The sequence below is a fragment of the Phascolarctos cinereus genome, unplaced genomic scaffold (assembly GCF_003287225.1).
Source record: "Phascolarctos cinereus isolate Bilbo 61053 unplaced genomic scaffold, phaCin_HiC Scaffold_1;HRSCAF=81, whole genome shotgun sequence".
NCBI classification, from domain to species: domain Eukaryota; kingdom Metazoa; phylum Chordata; class Mammalia; order Diprotodontia; family Phascolarctidae; genus Phascolarctos; species Phascolarctos cinereus.
In genome coordinates, this window is record NW_027555514.1 from 64408 (window position 1) to 92158 (window position 27751).

General features: G+C 40.2%; 1 protein-coding gene across 1 annotated transcript; it reads left to right on the forward strand.

Annotated features, from left to right (window-relative positions):
- Positions 1-3274: 3274 nt before the first annotated feature.
- LOC110217615 (uncharacterized) lies at positions 3275-27345 on the forward strand. Its single transcript, XM_021000080.2, has 5 exons — positions 3275-3516; positions 4725-4880; positions 20061-20187; positions 21692-21787; positions 24841-27345. Exons 2-5 carry the CDS (start codon positions 4848-4850, stop codon positions 26763-26765), a joined length of 2181 nt encoding a protein of 726 aa, XP_020855739.1. The 5' UTR covers positions 3275-3516; positions 4725-4847; the 3' UTR covers positions 26766-27345.
- The last annotated feature ends 406 nt before the right edge of the window (positions 27346-27751 follow it).

Sequence of the window (27751 nt, forward strand, 5' to 3'; positions counted from 1 at the left end):
GTTAACCAGTTAGAAAAGGAGATAAAAATCTTAAGGAAGAAAACTACTCCTTGAAAAATAGAATTGGACACATGAAATCAAATGACATTGTGAGACACCAAGATATAATAAAATTAGAAAAAATAGAAGAGAATCTGAAACATTAGAAAAATAACTGATCTGGAGAATAGATCAAGGAGAGACAATATAAGAACTTTCAGAGTGCCTGAAAGTTATGATAAAAAAAAAATCTGGATGCAATATTATAAGAAATTACTAAGGAAAATGCCCAGAATTTCTAGAACAAGTGGGTAAAGTAGAAATAGATAGAATCCACTGATCACTGTTTGAAAGAGATCCTAGGAAGAAAACTTATAGGAATGTCATAGCCAAGTTTCAAAATTCCTAGGCTACAAAGAAAATATTGCAAGCAACAAGGAAAAAAAATTTTAATGCTGCAGAAAATCAGTCAGGTTTCGAAAGACCTAGCAGTGTCTACACAAAAAGACTGTAGCTCTTGGAACATTATATTTTGAAGATCAAAGGACTTGGGGTTTCATACATAAATAACTCATTGAGCAAAACAGAGTATAATCCTGAATGAAAAAAAATGGATATTTGATGAACTGAAAGACTTTCAGGTATTTGTAACAGAAAGACTAGAACTCAATTGAAAATTCAATATAAAAGATCCAGAAGATATATAAAGAAACCATTAAAGACCAATTATATGGCACTGATAAAATTTATACTGTTTACTTATGATATATGAAAATATTAGTATTCTTAAAATTGTTATCATTTCCAAGGTAGTTTGAAAGAAAGGTTGAGGATGAATTGTGTATGATGGGATGATTCTAAAAAGAATTGGGTGGAAAAAGGTATAAAGTAGCAATTATCTTATTTTTTAAAAAGAGAGTATAAAAGGAAGAACTAATACAGAGGAAACAGGTAGGGGTGAAGGCCTGGTAGTGTTGGAACCTTACTGTCATCTGGATTGAAGAAGAAACGTATGCTTCTGAAGAAGTTCTCAAATAGACTGAACTTTCTAGAGAGGTGAGAAAACTTGGGGATAAGTTGAAAGAGGGATTGTAAAAAGAGTATATAGAATAAGATTAAAAGGGTGGGGGGAGAAGATAAGGGAGGGAATTTTAGAGGCATGGGTAAAATAAAGAATAAAAGAGTAAGGGGAAAAGATAATGTAGGAGCAGCTAAGTGGTGCAGTAGATAGAGCTCTGGCCTTGGAGTCAGGAGGACCTGAGTTCAAATTTGGCCTCAGGCACTTGACATTTACTAGCTGTGTGACCCTGGGCAAGTCACTTAACCCCAATTGCCTCACCAAAAAGCAATAAATAAATAAATGAATAAGGTGACTGGGATAGGGCAAAAAGAGAGACTGAGAAGAAAAAATAGTGAGTAAAAAATAAGATGGAAGGAATGAAACACTAAATTGGAAATCCTAAAACTTAAAGGTGAGATTAATAAAACTGAGAGTAAAAAACCATTGAATTAATAAATAAAACTAGGAGTTGGTTTTGTGAAAAAACAAATAAAATAAACATTGCTTAATTTGATTTTTTAAAAAGAGAACAAAACCAAATCACTAGTATCAGAAATGAAAAGGGTGACTATACCATTAACAATTATTTTACCCAATTATATGCCAATAAATTTAATAATTTAAGTGAAATGGAAGAATGTTTGCAAAAATATAAATTGCCTAGATTATCAGAAGAGGAAATAGAATATCTGAATAGACCAATTTTAGAAAACGAAATTAAATAGGTCGTAAATGAGCTTCCTAAGTCAGCAAGCAGGTGTTTGTGTATTTAGTGGTTTGCAAGTTGTCTCGTTTCCTTTCTCCATTCCTGGTATTTCCAGATCACACCTATATGTTTCCTGGAGTACAAGATGCTTCATAAGTCCTTGTTGACTTGATCCATTAGAATGTGGGCATCTTGAGGGGTTAAATAATTTTTCAGTTGTGCCTGACTCTCCTTAACCCCATTTAGGGCTTTCTTGGCAAAGACACTGGAATGATTTTAGCCATTTTCTTCTCTGGCTCATTTTACCAATGAAGAAACTGACACAAACCAGGGTAAATGACTTGCCCAGGGTCACACAGCTACTAAGTGTCTGTGGCCACATTTGAACTAATAACAATGAGTCTTCCTGTTTCCAAGCCCACTGCTCCATCCACAATTCCAAGTAGTCCTTCCTGCTATTTAATCTTATTATCCTTAGCACTTAGCCTAAGGCTTGGCACATAATAGGTGCTTAATGAATGCTTATTAGTAGCTTAATAAATGCTCCTTGAATTAACTTGATTGAGTCTTCAGTTCAAGAGAATTTGAGGGATTTTCTTACTTTCTGAGTTCCAAGATATGATAATATCAACTCTAATCAAGGAAGGAGTCCCATTCTGAATCAAGGCTGGCATCTGTGGAGACTAAGGTACCTCAAAGCTATCACTTCAATACGTACTATTCCAGGTGTGATTTTATAATTTTCATAATCACTGGTTGGACAATCCATCAGATAAACACAACTTTTCTTCTGGAGAATGGTTTCCTCAAAATCCCAATATGAGAAACAGTAAAAGCATAACAGTAACATAAATAATGTTAGACTTAAAACATGAAACAAAATTGCCAGTCAAATGACATCAATTCAGTTGAAGGCATTTCTGAATCAGCTTACGTAGAAAAACCACTTCATTCATCTATCCATTTGACACTAGATTGCATTCAGAGTAGAACACAGTAATTCTGATCCAATTACATTTAATTTTTATTCTTACAATTCCTAAGCCTATCACCTAAATTCCCGATTTTAAGACTATTTTGCATGGAGGTCTGATCTAAAGGTCAAAGATCCCAGTGATGAACACAGCTGACTTTCAGTGAGACCACATTCTAATTTAGATTAGGAGAAACTTAGTCCAGCCCATCTGCATTCACAGTTGCAAATAGCACATAGAATCCCAATTTTCCCGAGGGCCATTTGCTACCAGCACCTCAGAGTACAGGCCCCGCTACTTTCAGTTAGTCCTGGTGCCCACATTTCATCTTGGCCGATCGTTCTGCTCGGAAGGAGGAGGGTACAAGTCCCAGAGCTGGCTGAGGGAAGCATGGGGGAGGAGCAGCCCTCAGAGATGACCAGCCTGGTAGGGGGTGGGCCAGGTGGATGGAATTCGAGCCCTGGGGTGGAGTTTGAAAGCCTGGGAGGAGTCTAGGGCGGAAGAGGGCGTTATTCCAGTGGCCAAGGCATTCCACGTGAAGAAGGGCAGGGCTTGGGGAGGAGAGGTAGGCAGGGTCCTGAGAGCCTGGCCCAAAGAGTGATTGGAGCAAAAGGCCCATCCTAGGGGCCTCAGGGGCTGGGCATGGAGGGGCTCTTGAGACTGGGAGGATCCTCCCAGAGTGGGCTGGCTCAAAGCAGGAACTCTGGGAGCTGAGATCTCTTTGCCTTTTTGCCTTGTAGCTTAAGCTCACTCTGCCTTCCCTGGAGCTGAGATCGCTCTGTGGCTGCAAGTCCTAGGTAAGTCTGAACCAGCGCCCCCTCCCTCTTCCCCCCCCTTTTTCCCCCTCCCCCCGTACACCTCCTGCCTTCTAATGGCTGCCTGTGTCTTTAGGTCTCATCCTCCTCCTCTGACCTCATGGGAGTGTCCTGTAGGTCTGCCCGGAGCATGCCTGCCTCCCTCCCTGACCACTGGAAGAGCTCCCTGCCCCCTGTCTCTTTTCCAGACTCCCAGTCACTTCCCAAACGTCCAGGGTCCCACTCCCCAGGTTTACCATTGGGTCACAAACTTCAGACTTTACCCATAGGGACCCAGAAGTCCTGCTTTCAGCCTTCCTATCAGGATCCATGTGTCCGCTCTCCCTGCCCCCCGCTTAGGATCCATGAGTCCTGCCTTCCTGTCCCAAGCACCCCACCTTTGGTGCAAGAACCAAAGCTCTTGCCTGCCCTCCCCCCCTTAGCTGGACCTGCAGCTCTTGGGCTGCTTCCCTATCAGCATGTGGCTCCCTGTCTCCACTTTGTCTATAGAGATTCCAAGAAGGTCCCCAGGAGTCTTCCCTGGCTCCTACTTAGACCTCAGGATACAGTCTTCCTGCTTTCCCAGGCTCAGCTGTCCACCTGCAACATTTCTGTCGCTGGTGCCCCTGACCTCCCTTTCATGAGCTAGATTAGAATGTCTTCCCTCCCAGACCTTATCTCGGTTCCTCTTACTAGGGGGAGTTTCTCCTGCTTCCCTGCCCCCACTTCTTTTGGAGCCCTCAGGGCTGAATCCCAGAAGACTAGGTTTTGTCTCCCAGTCTTTGGCTTCCCCTGGTCATTCCTTGGAGGTTCTATTCCAGAGTCCTCCCATTCCCCACCCCATCCTCAGTCTTCCTTGGCTTCCCTGCCTCCTAGATCAAGCAGTCAGTTTGTTGTCTAGGAAATACGAGTATGTTAGTTGGGCAGAGGGGATGCAGGGAGGGCAGCGAACCAGTTGGAGGAAGAGCTCTGACTCAGGGGTCATTGAGGCTCTGATTGGTCTCATCTCATCTGGGATCCCAAAGCCACATGTGCCTCTGTGGGAGAATGGGGAGGGGGCAGAAGACAGGGAGGGAAGTAATCTTCCTCTTCAGACCATCTTCATTTCCAAGCCTGACCCCTATCTGCTCCTTCCTTCCCTCTGTAGGTTAGAGTCATTCCTGTGAAAAGCCAGGGCCTTTGTAACCGCCGTGGGACCTTACCCTCTGTAGGTCAGCCTCCTGCCTAGGAAGAGAAGGCAAAGACCTCACCCCATCCAGGACCCTTCTCCCTCCCCAGCTCAGTCTGCAGAGGACCCAGGACTGGCCAAAGCAGGGAACCTGGAGCCAGAGGGAATGGCCCCTGGGAGCCACAGCCCCTCACCCCAGGTGAGTGCAGTCCATCCACAGACTTGACCAACATCAGCAATGCAAGCCATTTCCATAGGATTGTCCTTTAAGCTGCCAATGCCTTCCTTGTGGATCATTTCTTTATAAAAAAAAATAGGTATGAAATCAATACAGCAGTGACCACCCTGCCCTGCTCTCTACTTCTGTGTTCAGACTGATTCATTGGCATCTTGGGGTCTGGAGCACTAGCCCCCTCCCCCCAATTGCTGCCCTCCTCTGTTTGTTTTTAAGTTCTCCTCATCACACCTGACTCACAGGGATGACCACTTCACTCCTTACTCTCTTTTCCATGGGGACCATGTCTTTGCTCTCTTTGTGCTTGCCTAGCACCCCACCCCCTGCACACAGCTTCTCCCCTTCCTCTCGGTTTCTTGTGGCCAAGCTCTGTCTTGTAGCCACTCAAGGTCCAGGAAACCTTTCACCCCGAGTCTTGTCTGGACAGGTCTGGAGCAGAGGCCTGAAGGCCCCCCAGCTTCTACTCTTTGCTGTGCTGTCATCAGAGCAGAAATTGTGCTCCTGATGCTGCTCACGTCCTCCTGCCTCAGCTCACACAGGCCTTCCCAGGTCTCTCCAAATCCCTCTCCTTTACCAGTTAAGTCCAGTCAATAAGCATGTAGAAAGGCCCAACTCTGTGCCAGGCACTGTTCAAAACTTTCCTGGATATAAAGGAAGGAAAAACCAGTTCCTGCCCTCAGGGGTCTCCTAGTCTAACAGGGGAGGCAACCTGTAAGCCCCTGAGTCCAAACAAGTTCTGTACAGGGTAGGTGGGATGTGATCTCATATGGAAGGCTCTAACAGTTACAGGAACAAGGAAAAAAATCACTTTTTCAGAAGGTGAGATTTTAGCTGAGACTTGAAGGAAGTCCAGAGGCCAGGATGAGGAAGTACAACTTTCCAAACATGGGAGACAGCCCTTGGAAAACCTACAGAGTCAGGAGATGGGGGGGGGGTTCTGGTCAAGGCTTAGTCAAGAGGCTAGTATCCCTGGGTCAGAGGAGGAGGGGGAGTGAAATGTTGGAAGACTGGAAAGGGGGTTGAGGCTGGTTATATGTGCCTACTATTTGCCATCTTATGTACCTTAGATGTTGTGACTCATTTAATCCTGTTATAAGAATTGTCAAGGTCCTTGCTGGTGACATGCTGAAGGATGCAGCCAGGCAGGTTCACTGCCACTCTTGTATTCACTCAAAGGGCAACACACATTCTGTTCCACAAATGTCGTAGTATTCGTCATTTTCTTCAGTAAAATCATGGATTGTTTCTATGGTTTGTTCTTTGACCCACTTGTTTTTTGGGGTTATTTTCCAATTAATTTTTAATCTCTTTTTCCGTTGTCCATTATTGAATGTGATTTTTCTTGCGTGATGATCTGAAAAGGATGTGTTTACTATTTCTGCTTTTCTGCATTTGATTGTGAGGTTTTTATGTCCTAATACACAGTCAGTTTTTGTGTATGTGCCATGTACTGCTGAGAAAAAGGTATATTCCCTTCTATTCTCATTCAGTTTTCTCCGGAGATCTATCATATCTAGCTTTTCCAGAATTGTATTCACCTCCTTAACTCCTTTCTTGTTTATTTTTTTGTTAGATTTATCTAGTTCTGAGAGGGGAAAGTTGAGGTCCCCCCAATATAGTTTTATTATCTATTTCCTCCTGTAACTCATTGAAATTCTCCTTCAGAAATTTAGATGCTATACCATTTGGTGTATGTATGTTTAGTATTGATATGACTTCATTGTCTATGGTACCTTTCAGCAAGATACAGTTTCCTTCCTTATATCTTTTAATCATATCCATTTTTGCTTTGGCTTTGTTTGAGATCATGATTGCTACCCCTGCTTTCTTCGATTCAGCTGAAGCATAATAGATTCTGCTCCAGTTCCATACCTTTACCTTGTGTGTATCTCTTTGCTCAAATGTATTTCTTATAAACAACATGTTGTAGGATTCTTGTTTTTAATCCACTCTGCTTCCATTTTATGGGTGAGTTCATCCCATTCACATTTATAGTTATGCTAACTGTGTATTTCCCTCCATGCAATTTTTCACTTGTTCCCTTCCTTCTTAGCTCCCCAATCCTTGCCCTCCTCACAAATGTTTTCCTTCTCTATCACCTCCTTCCCTAGTTTACTCTTCCCTCTCTGTTATCCCCAACCCTTTTTACTTCCTTATAAGGTAAAATAGATTTCTGTATCCAACTGAGTGTATACGTTATTCTTTCTTTGAGCCAGTGTTGAAGCCAAAGTTTACGCTTTGCTTGCCATCCTCTCATTTTCCCCTCCATTACAATAGCTCTTTCATGCCTCTTTTCTGTGGGATAATTTACCCCCATTCAATCTCCCCCTTCTTTTTTCTTCCAGTGCAATTTTCTGTCACCCCTGTATTTTGGGGTTTTTTTGAGATATTATCCCAGCAAAGTCACCTATATCCACACCATCTGTGTACATGTACTCCTTCTAATTGCTCTTATAGTAATAGAGTTCTTAAGAGTTACAAATATTATCATGCCGTACAAAAAATATAAACAGTTTAACCTTATTGAATTTCTTATGTTTTCTCTTTCTTGTTTCCTTTTTACCTTTTTATGTTTACCTTGCTTGGAAGTCAAATTTTTTTTCAGCTGTAGTCTTTTAATTAGGAATGCTTGAAAGTCTTCTATTTTTTTTTAAGGCAATTGGGGTTAAGTGCCTTGCCCAGGGTCACACAGCTAGTAAGTGTCAAGTGTTTGGCCAGAGGCTGGATTTGAACTCAGGTCCTTCTGACTTCAGGGCCAGTGCTCTATCCACTGCACCACCTAGTGCACCCCCCCCATTTTGTTAAATGTCCGTTTTTTTCCCCTGAAAGATTAAATTCAGTTTTGCTGGATTGGTGATTCTTGGTTGTAATCCTAACTCCTTTTTCTTCTGGTTTATCACATTGTAGGCCTTCTGGTTCTTTAACATGGAAGCTGCCAAATCTGTGTAATCTTGACTGTAGTTCCAGGATATTTGAATTTTCTTTTCAGCTGCTTATAATACTTTCTCCTTGATCTGTGAGTTCTGAAATTTGGCTATGATGTTCCTAGGAGTTTTCATTTGGGGATGTCTTTCAGGTGGTGATCAATGGATTCTTTCAATTTCTGTTTTGCTCTCTGGTTCTAATACATGAATGCATTTTTCTTAGATAATTTCTTGAAAGATGTTGTCCAGGCTTTTTTTTTCCCCTTTCTTTTGATCATGACTTTCAGGTAGTCCAGTAACTCTTATATTGTTTCTCCTGGATTTGTTTCCTATATCAGTTTTTCCAATGAGAAATTTCACCTTTGCTTTATTGTATCTTGATGCCTCATAGAGTCATTAGCTTCCATTTGCTCAATTCTTATTATTAAGGAATTATTTTCTTCAGTGACCTTTTGTACTTTTCCATTTGGCCAATTCTATTTTTTAGAGAGTTAGCTTCTTTGTAAATTTTTGTATCTTTTCCCATGCTATTGACTTTTTTCCCATGATTCTCTTACACTACTCTCGTTTCTTTTCCTAATTTTTTTCCTACTTCTCTAATTTGCTTTTTAAAGTCCTTTTTAAGCTCTTCCTGGAATTCCTTTTGGGCCTGAAACCAAATTACGTTTTTCTTTGAGGCTTCACATGTAGCCATTTTTACATTATTATCCTCTTCTGAGTTTATGCCCTGATCCTCCAAGACCATAGTAACTTTATGTAGTCTATTCTTTTGTTTGTTTTTTTGCTCGTTTTTTTCTCCTTTTTTTGTGACTTGATATTTTTATGTGAGAATTGGGCTCTGGTCCTGTATTGTCCCATGCTTTTTGTGCTAGGTCTTTGGGTCTTATTGTTGGCTTTCGCTGGGCTTCAGGGCTTAGCAGCCTGTTTTCACTGTACTGGGAGGTGGGAGCCTCTCTGTTGGCTTCCCATGAGTGTGGAGTTTAGCTGCCCCAGAGGAGGGCCTTACTGTTCGGTTACTATGATAACAGCCTTTCTAGTGGCTGGCCCTGGAGGAAGAATCTTGTTGCCTGTCTGCCCCAGAAGTGGGGCCCTGCTGCTGCGTTGCTGTGGAAACAGTGACTCTCTGCTATCATGCCCAGGAAGAGGGATGTTCTTGCTGATCTGCCTGAGGGCTGGGGCCTTGCTGCTGGGTTGCTACTATGGAAACAGGGCCTCTCTTCTAGCCTGGCCTGAAGGAGTAATTTTGTTGCTGATCTGCCAGGAGGGGTGGGGCCCAACTACTGGGTTGCTGTGGAAACAGGGTCCCTTGGCTGGTAGGTCCCAGGGGTGGGATCTTGATGTGGACCAGCCACTGGACCAGGCTTTGCTCCTGGTCAGCAATGGGCCTTGTGCTGGGGATGGGGTCACTGTGGTGCACTGACTGCTCATTTACCCTGGGGGTGCCTTGCGGCAGGCCCCCTGCTGTGAGGCTGGTGGCTGCTGCTGCTCCTCCTCCTGGACCTTTCGCTCTTGCTGGGCTGGTAAGCTTCCCTGCACCTAGACCAAGTCAGAGGCAGTTTTCTAGTTGTTTGGAGGGGAATTTGGAGGGCTTCTGGTTCCTTCCTTGCTCCACCATCTTGGCCCTAGAAAGTCTCCACAGATTTTGATAGGATCTAGTTTAAAAATTGGGGGTGGTGTTCATTGATGAGGTTGGCTTGGAGTTTTCTTTCTGTGTTTTGACTTTCCCAGGTTTAGATCTTAGGTCTGTGTTTGTCTTAGTGGGATGTTTTCTTATTTGGGACAATTATTTGAAATATGAAAAATTTGAAATTATTTGAAATAACTGTTCTTTCCAAATCTGATTAAATTCTTCTGGGAATCTCTCAGGACCTGGAGATTTTCCCCTTTGCTTCTTTTACATCCCAGTCTATTTCCTTTTCTGAGATAAGCTTACTCAGCATCTCTCTGATCTTCTGATAGTTGGAGCATGTCGTGTTTTTGGAGAAATTCCTGTATTTCTTTTGTGTTCTCAGTTTCTTTAGCATAAAATTGTGCAGAGCATTCTGATTATCCTTTTTAGTTCTTCTGACTTTTCTGTGATTTTTACCTTTCTCATTTGGTATTTTGATTGATTTTCTGCTCTCTTCTTTGTAATGGGATTAGCTGACGGTAGTCTTCTCAAAGAACAAGCTCTTAATTTTGTCATTTCTATGATTTTTTGGTTTCCAATTTATCTATTTCCTTTCCCATTGATTTATCTATTTACCAATACCAGATGGTTTTGGTGACTGCTGCTTAATAATGTAGTTTGAGGTCTGCTAGAGCTGCTTCCCCCATGTTCTCACTTCTTTTCATCATTTCCCTTGATGTTGTAGATCTTGGGTTTTTCCAAATGAATATTGTTATGATTTTACTTAGCTCTTTAAAATATCCCTTCATAATTTGATTAGCTAGGGAATTCATTCTCAATCCTGTATTTTATATTTGATTTTATTCAAGAACCATGTTCTATATTCTCTGTGACAAACCAAAAAGCTTTCTCTTTGTCTCTGAGAGAAGTTCATGTGGGCAAAAGTTCAGTCTCTGTCTCTCTTGTGGGGTTCAAAATTGCCCAGCCTACGATAAAAGAGACTGAGGCAGAGCTTTCTGCCAATAGCACTTTATTAAAGGGTTATGAATTAGACGTCAGATATTATTCATGATCTAAGATGCCTCTGGTCCCCTGAACCTAGTTTTTATAAGGTTTGATATCAGAAACTTCTAGAGAGGCAAAGTAAAATACAAAATCCCATCAGTCAGTAGACCTTGTTTTTAAGCACCAAAAATGATGCTGCACTCTCCCTCCCCTTCCAAAAAATAAAAGACATACGAGCAGGGAGTCACAAGTTGGGTGAAGCATGGGCTATCTCCAATGGCTAACTGATCATAAATAGGTTCCTCTCATGTTGGGCAAGAAGAGATGAGACGGGTATTACAAAGATACCAGGCAAAGTGGGGGACTTTCCATATCACACAGCCACCCAGGCTAGGCTTGGACATGGAATCTGAGCAAAACAGGATAGAGATATCTTTCTCAGCATTCTTGTGGTTGAGCAAGTGAGCTTCATAACTGGTAACCAAGTGGTGAATTTTAGATGAAAGTTTATGAGGCTTACTATAAGAATTTATCATATCAAGTTATCTCTATGTGATTTTACATAAAATATGTATTAGTACATGTTTATTCTTGGTTAGGAAGTGACTCAATCTAAATGTTAAATTAGTATATCACTTAATAACAACTATTATCACCTCTTAGGCATCATATTGAACCTATTAATACTGATTAGAATGGAGTAGGGATCTTTAAATGAATCCTTTCTCACATTCTCAAGGCTTAAATTCATTAGTCAAAGAAAATCTCTTCCCAATACTCTCAGAAAACATTATCTCAGCATTTCCTGCAAGGTGTGGATCCTTGAGAAGACCTTGTCCCATCTTTAACAATTTAGATATCTAATCCCCCTTCCCCCATAGCCAGTAAGTTTCCCACACCTGGGGTACTCATCAGCTACCTTAGAGTGCAGCTAGGACCCATAAATTAACCAAAGCATTCCTTAGAGATAGAGGGAGTTGGTCCTCATGGGATGTGGGGGCTATGTCTACTTTCTTTGGTGTAACCAACAGTTATCCTTTATCCCTGTGATGCTAACCAATGATAGAATTTTTGTTCTTTCTTTTATGCTTATAAAAAGAGTTGCTTCTTCAATTAGGAGTCTTTTGGCCAGAGGTAGGGTCATTTGACCCATCCTTTATTATCAGGCTGCCTACCCCTGTTAATAAATGATAACTTTCTTGGAGAACTGCCTCAGTTGACCCTTTTGTAAAATTTCACCCCTGACATTAGTACAGTATTTAAAAGTAAATGTTTTGGATAGTATTGTCATTTGTATTATATTGGCATAACCTAGCCATGAGCACTGAATATTCTCCCAGCTATTCAGGTTGTCATCCTTCGTTTTTTTAAGGACTGCTTTGTAATTGAATCAATGAAACTCTTTTGTGTGCTTTGGGAGGTTGATTCCCAAATAGTGTATAAACATCTTACTTATTTGGAATGGGATTTTTCTTTCAATTATTCCTTCTTATATTTTGTCATTATTATATATATTATATATAAATTATATAAAGGTTCTAATATATTTCTATTTCTTGTGATACTTGGTGTTGGTTTTAGGTAGATGTTTTTATGATGTTGAAAAAGGTTTGTTAATAAGATTTTACTGAGCCAGTCTCTAACCCCTCTTCCGTATTCTTAATGTATGATTGTAAGGATATGTTCTCTCCCTGAGGACTGCTTTAGCTGAATCCCAGAAATTTTGGTGTATTGTTACATCACTATCATTTTCTTTTACAAAGTTATCCTTTCTGTGATTTGTTCTTTGACTCAGTCATTATTTAATATGTCATTGTTAAGACTCCATTTGGGTTTGTATCTTTTGTTTGTGGTCCCCTGAACCAATTCCTATTCTTATTTCATTATGGGGTGAAAGGATGTATTGATTATTTCTGCCTTTTCACAGTAGTTTGCAGTGTCCTAGTGGTTAATTTTTGTAGAAGTTTCACCTGTTGCAAAGAAATATGCATATTCCTTGATTGTCCCATTTAGAAGATGTTATGTCTTTTAATTCTAGTTTCTTCAGAAATTCTACATTTCTTACCCCTCCTTTTTCCTCTCAGTTACTCACGTAGATTCCCCTTCCTCTTTTCCCCTTCAACTAGCCCTTTTCATTAGTTTTTTTTTTAATTTTATCAATTTGTCTGCCCCTTTCCAACAAGGATTTATCTCACTTTCTTCATTGTCCATCTTCTCTTGCTGTTTTCTGTTTTGCCTAGACCCTCATTCTCTGATTCATGGCCCCTCTAATCATCTGGTCCCCTTTTTTTTTTCTCTGTATACTTCATGTAGTCAAAGCCTCCAAGGTATCCATTCTAACCTCTGCCCTCTAGGTGCTTTCTGCCACTGATTCTCTATTTCCAGTGGGTTGATTTTCTTTTCATAAGATGTGCTTGATTTCTTTTTTATTGCTCTTATTTCTTCCCTAATTTTTCCTCAGTCTGTCTTATTTGTTTTTTAACATCCTTTTAAGTTCTCTCAACATCAAAAGTATGAACAAACAGAGAATTTGAAACATCAGAATAACAACTGACTTGGAGAACAGGTTGAAGAAACACAATATGAAAATAGACAGATTACTTGAAAATTACAATTAAAAAAGAATCTCGATAAAATGTAACAAGAAATTATTGAGGAAAATTGCCCTGAACTTCTAGAACGAGAAGGTAAAGAAGAAATAGAGGGGGGAAATCCACTGATCACTACCTGAAAGAGATCCCAGAAGGAAAACTTCCAGTAATAACATAGCCAAGTTTCAAAGCTCCCAGATTAAGGAAAAAATGTCACAAGCAACAGAAAAAAAAATTTCAAAATCTTAGAGCTATAATCAGGATTACTCAAGACCTAGCAGCTTCTAAGTTGAAGGACCATACATCTTGGAACACTGTATTTCTTATAGCAAAAGACTTGGGGCTTTGGCCAAGGGTAACTTACCCAATAAAGTTAAGTATAATCATGAATGAAAAAAAAAGATATTTGATGAATTGAAAGACTTTCAGGAATTTGTGACAAAAAGAGCTGAACTAAATGGAAGATTTAACATATAAGATCCAAGAGAAATATAAGGTAAACATTAAAGACCAATTATAATAGACTGAAGAAGGTCAAGTTGTTTACTTCTTATATGTGAAAATGTTGTCGATACTCTTATAAGCGGTCATCATTGTTTGCGTAGTTTGAAAGAAAGGCTTAGGCTGAGCTGTGGATGATGGGATGATTCTGAAAAATAAAACTGTAGGGAGAGATAGAAAGGAGTACATACATGTACATACTTCTCATATATGAGGCATGAAAGAAAGAATTTACACAGAAGAAGCAAGAGGAGGTGGGTGAGTAGTGCTGAAATCTTACTGTCATCTGGAATCGGTTAAAGAGGGAGCAACATATATATCTAGAAGGGTATAAAATACTTCTAGATTCAGAAAGAAATAAGAGGGCGAAGGGAAGGGATAAGGGAGGGACTTTTAGAAGGGTGTGTAGATTAAGAATTATGAGCATTATAAGCATAAGGGAGAAACTCTTAGAAAGAGTGGTAGAGTAAGGGGGAAGGTGAGGGAGAAGATAAGGGAGGGACTCTTAGAGGGGTGAGTAGATTAAGGAATAGGAGGGCAAGGTATTGGGTATGAGTAAATTAGACCAGTGAGGAGGGATAGAGTAAATACGCTGAGAAGATAGTGAAGAAAAATAGGATGGAGAGAAATACACAACAAGTAATTATAATTTTGAATGTGAATGGTAAGAATTTACCATTAAAATGGAAATGGATTAAAAATCTGAATTCAACAATATGTTGCTTTCAGGAAACACAATAAGAATGAGAGATACAGAGATGCAGTAAAGGGCTGGAGTAGAATTCATTATATAAAAAAAGCAGGGGTAGTAATCCTGATCTAAATCAGTTAAAGCTAAAATAGATTTGATTAAAAGAGAAAAATAGGGAAACTACACTATATGTCACCAATATTATTCAATATCATCTTAGACCATTTAAAATATCTAGAGAATATAAAATACCTGACCATATACCTGCCAAAACAGACATAGGAACAACATGAACATAAACATAAAACACTCTTTATACAAATAAAGACAGATTTAAATAATTGGAGAACTCTTCATTGTTCATGGGTAGATAAAGCCAATATAATAAAAAAAAATGTCAATTTACTTAACTAATTCACTTATTCAATGCCATTCCATTTAAATTACTAAAAAAATATATTGTTTTACTGAGTTAGAAAAATAATAGCAAAAGTCATTTGGAAAAGGAAAAGACGAAGAATTTGAAAGAAACTAAGGAGGAAAATGTAAAAGAAGAAAATTCAGCAGTACCAGACAGTAAATTATTTTATGAGGCAAGAGCTTTGTTGAAGTGTAAAATCAATAACTTCTATTCCAGTGACCATTTCCACATCACACAGTGCCCTTTCAATCTTGAAAATCCGCATAAAATTTTTTGGCCCTCCCTTTGGACCAGAAAAGAAGTCTGAATTATTATGGCATTAAAAGATAAACTATGTGGATGTTACACAATGCTATACACATATTTTATGTATTTCTGAGTTTCTAAACTTTTTCTGTGTCATCTGCTGGCCTTCATATATCATCTTTGGTTTCTATGAAACACCCAAAAATTGCATTTAATTTCTCATGCCAACCCACGGTATATTGGAACTGCGATGGGGAAAGTCGTAATGTGGAAAGGATGAATGTATTTTACATTAAAAACTTCATATGAATAAAATCAATGTAGCCAAGATTTATTAAAAAAGCAGAAAATTGGGGGAAAAACTTTCATAGACAGTCTCTCAGATAGGATATGATTGTGATGGAATACAGCTGTGGTATAGGAAATGATGAGCTGGTTGATTTAAAAAAACATGGAAAGACTTGGACGTATGAAGGTGGATGCTATCTACCTCCAGAGAAAGAACCGATAAAAAGAAATATGTATAGTAGGGTCATATATAAATGTATGTGTGTATATATTCATGTTTAATTGTAACCATTCTAGGGCTGGAGGCGGGAAGAAGGAGGGAGAAAAAAATAAAAAGTACATAGCAGAGAATGAAAGAAAACCTAGAAGGAAGCACAGAAAACCTGGGTTGCTTTGAAAACAATGTATAGGACAAGGGTGGGGAAGCTGTTTCCTTTTGACTGAATCCACAAAGGATTTTTTCTGTAAAATTTGAACCTAGGACCTACAAGGCTACAGGTTCCCCACCCCTAGTGCAGGATTTATTACATAGGTTTGGGGAAAATGGAAATTTATTGTTTTATTATTTTGTATTTTTTTTGTTTTATTGTTTTATATTGAATCCTCATGTTCTGCTGTGTAAATGGTTTTTTTTTTCACTTTCTCATTTTGTATTTGTTTACAATGAATAAATTTTTTTTAAAAATATCATAATCTCTGATAAAGTGAATCATCTGCATGTGATGAAAATGCAAGAAGATGAAATAGAAGACCACCAAAATGCAAGCCCATGTTGTGCCTGTAGCAAGTTGGAAATCTAGATGACCCTTCTCAAGCAGAGATGACCTTCTCATCAGGTTCTTCTCGGATCTGGCCAGCCTGCCATGTATATGTACTCATTCTCTTAGTTCTTGTTATCCCAAGTTTCTACAGTTCTAGGAGTGTGTTTAGAGCATTTATTTCTCATCAAGATGACTTAGCTCAAACAAAATGCAAGTTAATGAAATATTGCTTTTTTAATCAATGAAGGAAGTTTTTTTTCTTCATCACTTACTCTTGTTTACTGTAATCAAATGTTTTAACTAAGGAATATATGCTATAGACAAAGGCAGAAGCTGTTTTGGCTATCACACATCATCCCCAGAGACCTCCAAGCCCTCAGTGTAACAACAGATAACTTTTCTTCACTTCCATGGAAACCATCTCATACCACTCAGTGCAGTCCAGACTCTGATGAAGGTCGCATTAGATTCCTCCTCATGTTTTCATCCAGATAACACTTTATTCCAGCCTCTCAGGAAACAAACTAGATCTTTTGTTTAACTTAATTCTTTTAAGTGGTCACATAAAACTTTTTTTGCCCAGTGTACTCTGTGCTCACCAGCTTCTCACAAACTCTTTACAGAGTTTTCTTTAGAATATATCACTTAGGGGGGTGGAGCCGAGATGGCGGAGTGAAAGCAGTGACTTGCTTGAGCTCTCCCCCAAACCCCTCCAAATACCTATAAAAAATGACTCTAAACAAATTCTAAAGCAGCAGAACCCACAAAAAGAGTGAAACAAATCTCTAGCCCAAGACAACGTGGATGGTTGATCAGAAAGGTATATATCACGCCAGGCTGGGAGCGGAGTGCAGTGCAACATGGGCACGCAGGCAGCATGGGGCCTAGAGAAGGCCTCAGAGGACTGAATCACAGGCAGCTGTGGCGCCTGCCAGACTTCTCAACCCAGGAACGCCAAAGACAGCTTAGAAGGTCAGTGGGAAAAGTCTGTTTTTGCAGTGAGAGAGGAGCTTGGTCTCCGAGCCAGTTCCAAAGCACAGGCACCAGGGCAGTGGCTACATCCTGAGCTTCCAGCCCACAGACTGAGGGGGAATCAGGTGGCTGATCAGAGGGGGATTGCAGGGATCTCTTTGCCAGTGCTGAGGCAGGAATCTCTTGCTTTGCCTGTGCTTAGATTTGGGTCACAGTTCTGAGGGGGCGGTCCTGGGGTGAGAAGGAGCCCTGGTGCAGTGGAGCTTGTAGTGGCTGTGGAGAGGAAACCTTCCTCACAGTTCCAGGACAGAAAGGAGTGCTTGTGATCACTTGTAGACCAGAACACAAGCCAGGAAAGGAGTAAACACCTCGTCCCTTATCATATTACCTTGTAAGAACTGAAAATTTACAGGTCCGTACAAGTATCTCTGAAAACAGCTGTATAAACCCCCAAAGCTTGGGACAGTACATTCTCCACATTGGAAGCAGATTCTCACCTTAACATAGAGTTTAAAACTCAAGTAATTGGCCAGGATCATGAGCAAGCAGCTCAAAAAGAGTCAGACTATATTATCTTACTTTGGTAACAAAGAAGATCAAAACATACAACCAGAAGAAAACAACAAAGTCAAAGCTCCTACATCCAAAGCCTCCAAAAAAATATGAATCAGTCCCAGGCCTATGAAGAGCTCAAAAGGGATTTTGAGAAGCAAGTAAGAGAAGTAGAGGAAAAACTGGGAAGAGAAATGAGAGTGATGCAAGAAAATCATGAAAAACAAGTCAACAGTTTGCTAAAGGAGACCCAAAAAATTACTGAAGAAAATAACACCTTAAAAAATAGCCTAACCCAAATGGCAAAAGAGGTCCAAAAAAGCCAATGAGGAGAAGAATACCCTAAAAAGCAAAATTGGTCAAATGGAAAAGGAAGTCCAAAAGACTACTGAAGAAAATACTTCCTTAAAAATTAGAATAGAGCAATTGGAAGCTAGTGACTTTATGAGAAATCAAGACACTGTAAAAAAACAAATTCAGAAGAATGAAAAATTAGAAAACAATGTGAAATATCTCATTGGAAAAACATTGACCTGGAAAATAGATCCAGGAGAGAGAATTTTAAAACTATTGGACTATCTGAAAGCCATGATCAAAAAAAGAGCCTAGACATCATCTTTCAAGAAATTATCAAGGAAAACTGCCCTCATATTTTAGAACCAGTAGGCAAAATAGAAATTAAAAGAATCCACCTATCTCCTCCTGAAAGAGATCCCCAAAGGAAAACTCCTAGGAATATTGTAGCCAAATTCCAGAGTTCCCAGGTTAAGGAGAAAATATTACAAGCTGCCAGAAAGAAATAATTCAAGTAATGTGGAAATACAATCAGGATAACACAAGATTTAGCAGCTTCTACATTAAAGGACTGCAGGGCATGGAATATAATATTCCAGAGAGCAAAGGAGATAGGATTACAACCAAGAATCACCTACCCAGCAAAACTGAGTATAATCCTTCAGGGGAAAAAATGGTCATTCAGTGAAATAGAGGATTTTCAAGCATTCTTGATGAAAAGACCAGAGCTAAAGAGAAAATTTGACTTTCAAATACAAGACTCAAGTGGAACATGAAGAGGTAAACAGGAAAGAGAAATCATAAGAGACTTATTAAGGTTGAACTGTTTACATTCCTGCATGGAAAGATGATATTTTTAAGTCATGAGACCTTTGTCAGTATTAGATTGGGGGGGGGATTATATATATGTATGTAGATAGATGGATAAATAGATAAGATAGATAGAGGGCACAGGGTGAGTTGAAGATAAAGGGGTCATATCTGGAGATAAAATTAAGGGATGAGAGAGGATTATACTAGGAGAAGAAGAAAGGGAGAGGTAGAATGGGGTAAATTATCTCACAAAAAAACCAACAGAGAAAAGAAAAGGCTCTTACAGTGGAGGGGAAACTGGGGAAGGTGAGAGGGAATGAGTGAATCTTATTCTTATAGGATTTGGCTTAAGGAGGAAATAACATACACATTCAGTTGGGTATGGAAATCTGTCTTACCTTACAGGAAAATAGGGGGAGAAGGGGACAAGAGAGCAAGGGGATGATAGAGAAGAGGGCAGATTGGGAAAGGGGCTAATCAGAAGCAAATACTTCTGAGGAGAACAGGGTCAAAAGAAAGAATAGAATAAATGGGGGGGCAGGATAGGATTAAGGGAAATAGAGTTAGTTTTTCACAACATGTCTACTATGGGATTGTTTTGCATAACTACACATGTATAACCTAAAAAAAAATTTTGGTTGAATTATGATATTGTTCTTCACATATTGATAACCCCTGCCTCTCTACAACTTAGACCTGTGGCCCCCAGTTCTGCCCATGAGTCCAAGAAGAAAAAGTCTAATTCCTGGTTCACGTGATTCAGTACATGAAGACAACTGTTCTATCCACCATAATTCTTTTTTGTCGAGATGAAATGAACTGATCCTTATGTGGCAGGATCTGTAGTTCTTTTCCTTCCTAGTTGCCCTCTTCCAAATGCTTTCCAGCTTATTTCTAAATTATATATTTGGATTTGGAATTACATATTTGGGTTTCTAAATTGTATATTTGGAAATAGGAGCGACCTCAGACTAACAAAGTCCATGAAGCCTGATCTGAAAAAAATTCCCTGTATGACAGGGATTCTTAAACTTTATTCTATCCTGGACACATTTATCAGTCTTGGGAAGCCTATGGACCCCTTCTCAGAATAATATTTTTAAGTGTTTCAAATAAAATGCATAGAATTATAAAACTCAAAAAAAAAAGAATATATCACTTAGATCAGTTCAGAGAAGGCAGGAATTTCCCATCGTCCTCTCTCTTGCTCCTCTGCAGATCCACACACAAACTTTCCTCGATTCCACAGGGAGACACATTTTGTAGTAAGAAGATGATATAAAATGCTTTTCTTAAAATTCCATCAGGCTCTTAGTGACTGTGGTTTCAAGAGTTGACTCTGGAACTCATAAAGGGAATGACCTTTGGCCAATTCCCTTCTCTGTGCTTCAGTTTCCTGCTGTAAATTGATGAAGGTTGGGCTGTTTATTCTGAAGTGTCATTCAGGTCTTTGTCCTGTGATTTTTGATGATTTAGGAGTCGGTGACATTCAAGGATGTAGCTGTGGACTTCACCCAGGAGGAGTGGCGCCTCTTGGACCATCCTCAGAAGTTGCTGTACAAGGAGGTCATGCTGGAGAATGCCCAGAACCTGCTCTCCCTGGGTAAGGACACTTGCCATGGTAACTCTGAGTCAGCAATCAAATGGAATATCTTCATTTCCTACTATGAAGGATTTGGAGCATTTATCAGTTACTGGAAAGGAAAAGTGCTAGTCTCCTGTGTCCAAGATACAGGGTCCTCCTCCTGTCTGGTTTTCCTATAAAAGGGCTTTGAATTGCGTGGTAGGAACCTGAGGGTTTCCTTTGTTGCTTCTGATGCTGTCTCTTATTACCACTTCTAGGTAGCTTCAGGTCAAAGGTCCAGTTCATTGTGGAAGCATCTTAGACATGAAACTGATCTCAGAGGTCATTTAGTCCAACCTCTACCTGGACATGAATTTTGCTGCCAAATCTCTGAAAACTGAATCAACTTTTCCTTGCAGCCTCTTCCTCCCAGGGGTGGATCCAGTTTTGTAGATATTCTTCTTTTTAATGAGTATCAATTTGTAGCTCCCAACTCCTAGATATGCCCAGCATAGTAGGCTCAACCTTAGTCTTCCTTCATGTTGCCCTAAAATTCCAGTGCAGATGGTGGGAAGGGAAGGGAAGGGAATAAGCATTTATATGTACCTACTATTTGCCAGGAGCTGGGCCAAGTGCTTTCTTTACAATATTGTGTCACTTTGTCCTTACCATAACCTTCTATGTTGGGTGATATTATTGTCCTCTTTTGAGAGTGGAAAAAACTGAGGTAAACAGAGGTTAAGTGACTTGTCCAGGAGCACATAGCTGGTAACTGTCTGAGGCCAGATTTGAATTCAGGAATTCCTGACTGCAGACCCAGGGCTCTCTCCATTGCACCATCAGCTGCCTCTGATTTCTAGACAATGGAAACTATTCAATGAGTCCATCCTTCTATGAAGAAGGTGCACCAAGACCAAATTCTCTGACTCCAAATTGGCCCCATGATCTTCTCCCCAACACTCACCAAAATAAATGCTATGGAAACTATCCTGCAGGAGTCCTGGGAATCATCCTGGGCTCTTTGCTGGCATGTCCGTCATTGGCAGGACTAACAGACTGGAGGAGAAAAAAAAATTAGGGCCAATAGAGTTTCTGGAGTTCACCAGCAGGAGAATGTCACCTGAAAAGGCAAAGACTCCCCAAATGAACAGTACACAAGGTTTACATAGGTTTCAGGGAGTGAGGAGCCAGGTAGGGGGGCAGGATAAAATATGATTTATTAAGTTCCCTGTTGCTGGGACTAGAGGCTGGTCTGGCATAATAATGTTTTCACCCAGTTTTAGGGGTTAGGAATTTCTGCCAGAATGAGGCATAACATGATGAGGGGCAGAGGGTTTGGCTGTTTCTCAGGGAAACACTGCTGTACAACGCATCCTATTTTGGGTTACTTGTATCACAAGCACTGATGAGTGAGTACAGAGTCCTATGTGTGAGTATATTAAAGTGATTCTCAAAAGGGAGCAGCTCTGTATCCACACTCTTTCCCTAAGGAGAACTAAATTAGAAGTTTCTCTCCATGCTTGTTCTTATTCCCCATGCCCAGGGCTTCCAGTTCCCAGAGAAGATGTGGTCTCTTATTTTGAGCAAAGGGAAGCACCGTGGATGCTGGAGCAAGAAGGCCTGAAGAGCTGCTGTCCAGGTGAGTGCAGTGAAGGCAGGTATATGAGAGCTGTGATTACAAGAGACTTCTAGGTATTGTGATAAAATGCTAGATTTGGGTGCTGGAAAACCTGCCTTGCAATTCTTTTTCAGATGTTTTTTAGCAGTGGCTTCTTTGGCCAGTTACTGAACCATGGCACCTCAGTTTCCCCATCTGTAAAATGAGGGGGTTGGACTCCATGGCCTTTCAGCTACCTTCTAGGGATAAATCTCTGATTGTGTAAAGAAGTCATTATTTGGAATTTGGGGGCATGGAATTTTCCTGGAAATGCTAAAGCGGCTAGACTCTCCAATATGAGCTCTTTCTTAGACTTTCTTCAAGTCAACAAACATTTATTAAGTGTAACCTGCATACCAAGCCCTGTCCTAAACACCAGGGACATAAAGAGACACAAGGGACATCCCTGGCTCTCATGCAGCTCACAGTTTGGTGGGGCAGATGACACTCCAACAACTATGTAGAAACCCACTATAGACAGGCTAAATTGGCAAAAGGGATGGTGAGAAAAAAAACCATGGAGTCAGGAGGTGGAGTGTCCTGTTCACAGAACAGAAAGGAGGTCCACACTACTGGATTATAGCATATAGGAGGGGAAACAGGGTGAAAGAAGACTGGCAGAGTGGGAGAGGGGAGATGATAAAGTGTTCTAGCAGCCTAGGGAGGATTCTATATTGGGTCCTTTTACTGGGGAGCTATAGGAGGTTGTTGAGTGGGTGGACATGGTCAGGTGAGAGCTTCAGGAAGATGAACTTCACAGCTGGGTGGAGGAGTGATTGGACTCGGGGGAGATGAGGCAGCTGGACCAACCAGCAGGCTCTGAAATACCCCAGGTATGAGGTGACTGGGGTCAGAACCAAGACAGTGACAGTGTTGAGACAGAAAAGCGTACATGTAAGAGATGTGTGTAACTTTGCAACAGATTGAATATGGATGTAGGGAGTATGAATCTGTGAGAGTCATGAGGAATGCAAGACACTTCATTTATGAGCCTGGCCTATTGGAAGGATGCCTCAGATAGTATTAGGAACATAAGAGGAAGGGAAGGTTATTCAAAGGAGAATGGGCTCACTTTGGATATGTTTGTGTACATGGAGATGTTTTGAGAAGAAGCATGAACCTCACTCATAGATGATTTAAACAGAAAACTGAAAAGGCTCACACATGTATGAAGTGGAAAATGGGAGGGGAATTGGACAGGGTCTCCTGCTCTGGGACAGAAATTCATTTTTTTGTTGTTTTTAGCTCCCTAAGCAGTCAATAAAATGAAGAACTGGTTATTATATAAAAGATTTATTCTTCTACTGGCTTATGACAAGTAATAAATTAAATGATAAATGCTGAAAGGACAATTCCACCTATTACTTTGTTTTGTATATTTTTTTTGAACAAATTTCATATTGAAAACCAACTTTGTAAAGGTAGAATTTCTTCAGACATAACTTCCTCTTTTCTATCACTGGCAAACTGGCTACAAACTCCACTGAATGACTAATGTGTTATCAACCAATTCCTTAGAGAAGCTGCCAGGGGAGACAAATAGCTACACAAGTGGAGGATAGGTTCAAATCGGAAAATGCCTTGGCATTGCAATGAGGGGCAATTTAAGGTCTGTTTTTGTAGAAAGGTCGTGGTGGTCCATGATGGTTTCCTTATGGCCTCTACTGTGCGTGTTCAGCAACCATGGTTCTCAAAGAGTCTGCCATCTCTGCTCTAAGAATGCAAACCCAAATAAGATCTTGATCTGGCGATTACAGCTTTGCTGTGCAATGTGTTTAGAAGGTAACCTAGGGATGAGAGAACTACTCTGGTGGAGAGACAGACACTCAGAGTATTTGCATGCCTGTGACCATTTGCACATGAATGTTCAATCCTTCTGGAGAGAATTTGACGTCAAGGGAAGGAACTGAAAGTGTGTGTCGCACTTAGAAGCAGTCAGAGTTTAATATAATTACTGCTTGATCCCCAGAAGCATCATATGCCTGATCATGCCAGTTCAGAATCACTGCAGAAAGAAGCCTGTTGTGGTTGAAACATGCACCTGCTTGTTGTCCCAGAGGAAACTGTCTTTGTAACACAATTGGGCTGTGATTTCCTGCTTATGTGCCAAATCCCGTGGACCGCCGTCCAGAACCTCCAAGGGCTGTGTGAGCCACTAAATGGGAGGGCTACTAGAAGATTCAGAGGGCAGCCTGCTGTGTACTTTCTTACAGAAGGACAATGACACAAGGTCCTGTATGAGACACACATTCTCAGACATGGGAAATGCCATGCATTTTTAAAGTTGTGTTTAGTACAAAAAATTTATTCTTATTTTACTGAGCAAAGGCATTTAAAGATGAATTTGTCAAAAGAAATAATTTAATGCCTATCCCAAAAAAAACTGAGCCAAAACAAGATCTCTTGTGCCTCAGGTAAATACAAAAACCAGTGTTGGCATTCATCAGGTGATCCCAGATACTGTAGCAAAAAAAAGAAAGAAAGAAAGAAAATGAAAGCAATCATCAGGAAAACTCCATTATGCTTACAGACATGATAGATGATGAAATAATATGAAGATTTAGCATATGTACACCAAATGGCATAATACTTATGAAGGAAGAATTAGACAGTGCAGACAGTGAAAGTGAAGAAGCAAGATCGAAAGTGAAGACAATCTTTCTAGAACTATGAACAGAACATGCCCAGTCATAAGGTTTGAGTTCTACTCTCAGCTGCTAGGATTGGCGTCAAGTCACTCAGCCATTCTGAGCTCGTGGCCTGAGTTATGAATGTGATGAGAATGCTTGCCCTGCCTGTGTAACAGGGTTGTTTGAGGATCCAGTGTTGTTGTGTATGAAGCTCTTTGTAAATTAAACCAGCCTTCAGATGTGAGCCAATGGCATTTCAAATGATTGATTCTGCCCATTTAGGTTTGAAGACTTCTCTTTGCCCAGGGAAATTAGAATGTAAGTCAGTTTACATTCTGCCAATGGAGGGAAGGGGATATTATTGTATATGTGACTGTGTATATATGTTTTTATTGTTTCTTTCAGAAAGAGAGATCAGACTTGAAATGAAAGAGATGCCTGCAAAGTTAAGCCTTTCTGTGGAAGGAACTCACAAGCAAAGATTCAGGAGTGATGGTCCCTGTGACTTCACTTGGAGAGAAATCTGTGCTGTACATCAGAGAATCTATACTGGGGAGAAACCTTATGAATGTATTCAGTGTGATAAAGCCTTCAGTCAGCAGTCATTCCTTATTTACCATCAAAAAATTCAGACTGGAGAGAAACCACATGAGTGTCATGAATGTGACCAAGCTTTTAGTGAACACTCATCCCTTATAATACAGCAGAGAATTCGCACCAGAAAGAAATCTTATGAATGTAATCAATGTGGAAAGACTTTCAGATTTAGGAACAATATTGCTGTACATGAGAGAATCCACACTGGAGAGAAACCTTATGAATGTAATCAATGTGGAAAGGCTTTTACACAAAGAGGCGGTCTTACTGTACATCAGAGAACCCACACGGGAGAGAAACGTTATGAATGTAATCAATGTGGAAAGACTTTCAGATGTAGCTCCAGTCTTCCTGTACATCAGAGAACCCACACTGGAGAGAAACTTTATGAATGTAATCTATGTGGAAAGACTTTTACACAGAAAGGTGGTCTTACTGTACATCAGAGAACTCACACTGGAGAGAAACGTTATGAATGCAATCAATGTGGAAAGACTTTCAGATACAGCTCTAGTCTTCCTGTACATCAGAGAGTCCACACTGGAGAGAAACCTTATGAATGTAATCAATGTGGAAAGGGTTTCAGATCCAGCTCCAGTCTTACTCAGCATTGGAGAATCCACACTGGAGAGAAACCATATGAATGTAATCAGTGTGGAAAGACTTTCATAAAGAGGGCCAGTCTTACTTTGCATTGCAGAATCCACACTGGGGAGAAACCTTATGAATGCAATCAATGCGGCAAGACTTTTGGATGCAGTACCAGGCTTGCTCTACATGAGAGAATCCACACTGGAGAGAAGCCTTATGAATGTAATCAGTGTGGAAAGGCTTTTACACAGAGGGCCAGTCTTGCTTTACATGAGAGAATCCATACAGGGGAGAAACCTTATAAATGTTATCAATGTGGAAAGGGTTTCAGATCCAGCACCAATCTTGCTGTACACCATAGAATCCACACTGGAGAGAAACCTTATCAATGTAATCATTGTGGAAAGACTTTTACCGAAAGGAGCAGTTATACTGTACATCAGAGAACCCACACTAAAGAGAAACCTTATAAATGTAATCAATGTGGAAAGGCTTTCACGCAGAGGGCCAGTCTTGATCATCATCAGAGAATCCACACTGGAGAGAAACCATATGAATGCAATCAATGTGAAAAGACTTTCAGATACAGCTCCAGTCTTACTGTACACCAGAGAATCCACACTGGAGAGAAACGTTATGAATGCAGTCAATGTGGAAAGACTTTTACAGAGAGGAGCAGTTTTACTGTACATCAGAGAACCCACACTGGAGAGAAACCTTTTGAATGTATTCAATGTGGAAAGACATTCAGAACCAGATCTGGCCTTGCTGTACATCAGAGAAACCACACTGGGGAAAAACCTTATAAATGTGATCAGTGTGGAAAGGCTTACCCTCAGAGGGCCAGTCTTGATCATCATCAGAGAATCCACACTGGAGAGAAACCTTATGAATGTAATCAATGTGGAAAGACTTTCACATGCCGCTCCAGTCTTACTGTACACCAGAGAATCCACACTGGAGAGAAACCTTATAAGTGTAATCAATGTGGAAAAACTTTTAGATGTAGTTCCAGTCTTCCTGTACATCAGAGAATCCACAATGGAGAGAAACCTTATGAATGTAATCAATGTAGAAAGACTTTTACACAGAGGGCTGGTCTTACTGTACATCAGAGAATCCACACTAGAGAAAAACCTTAGGAATGTAATCAATGTGGAAAAAACCATCCGAAAGAAAGAACCTTGCTGAACATCAGAGAATCCACACTGGACAACAACTTTAGGAATGTAGTCAATGTGGAAAAACTTTCAGATGTAGTTCCAGTGTTCCTGTACATCAGAGATTTCACAATGGAGAGAAATCTTATGAATGTAATCCATGTAGAATGGCTTTCACACAGTGGGCTGGTCTTATTATACATCAGATAATCCACACTGGAGAGAATTTTGGGAATGTAATCAATGTGGTCAAGGCTTCAGGAAAAAGTCAGCCCTTATTTCCCATCAGAGAATTCATAAGTGATAGAAATCTCTTTTTAAATAGTATTTTATTTTTTCCAATTATATGTAAAGACAACTTTCAACATTCATTTTTACAAAATTTTGAATTCCAAATTTTTCTCCCTCCCCTCTTCATAAAATGGTAAGCAGTTTGAGAAAGGTTGTATATGTGCAGTCATGTGAAATATATTTCCATATTAGTCATGCTGTGAAAGAAGAAACAGACCAAAGGAGAAAACCATGAAAAAAATAAAGTGAAAACAGTCTGCTTCCGTCTGCATTCAGAATCCATGAGTTCTTTCTCTGGAGGTGGACATCACGTTCCATCATGAGTCCCTTGGAACTGTCTTGGATCATGGTATGGCTGTGAAGAGCTAAGTCATTCACAATTGTTCAGTGTTGTTGAGAATGAGTGATAACTTGAGGGTAGCATTTAGGGTCTAGTAAAAAAGTCTTCAGGGATGGGGGAGACTGTCATGTTGGAAAGGAATCTGTTAGTGGGGAAAGGTTGAACATTTAGGGGGGTGGGGTGGGATGGTTGATGGTACCAAATGTGGAATGGGCAGAAGGGAGGGTATTTGTGAGAGAATAAAGGAAACAGGAATTGTTTTTGAGATGAATAGAAGGCGAACAGTTAACATTTAATAAGTGCCTATAATATGCTGGGCATTGTGCTTAGGCTAGTA

Coding starts and splice junctions, on each gene's coding strand:
- LOC110217615 (XM_021000080.2), top strand. CDS start 4,848: ATGGCCCCTGGGAGCCACAGCCCCTCACCCCAG. Junction 4,881..20,060: donor GCCACAGCCCCTCACCCCAG/GTGAGTGCAGTC, acceptor TTGATGATTTAG/GAGTCGGTGACATTCAAGGA. Junction 21,788..24,840: donor CCTGAAGAGCTGCTGTCCAG/GTGAGTGCAGTG, acceptor TGTTTCTTTCAG/AAAGAGAGATCAGACTTGAA.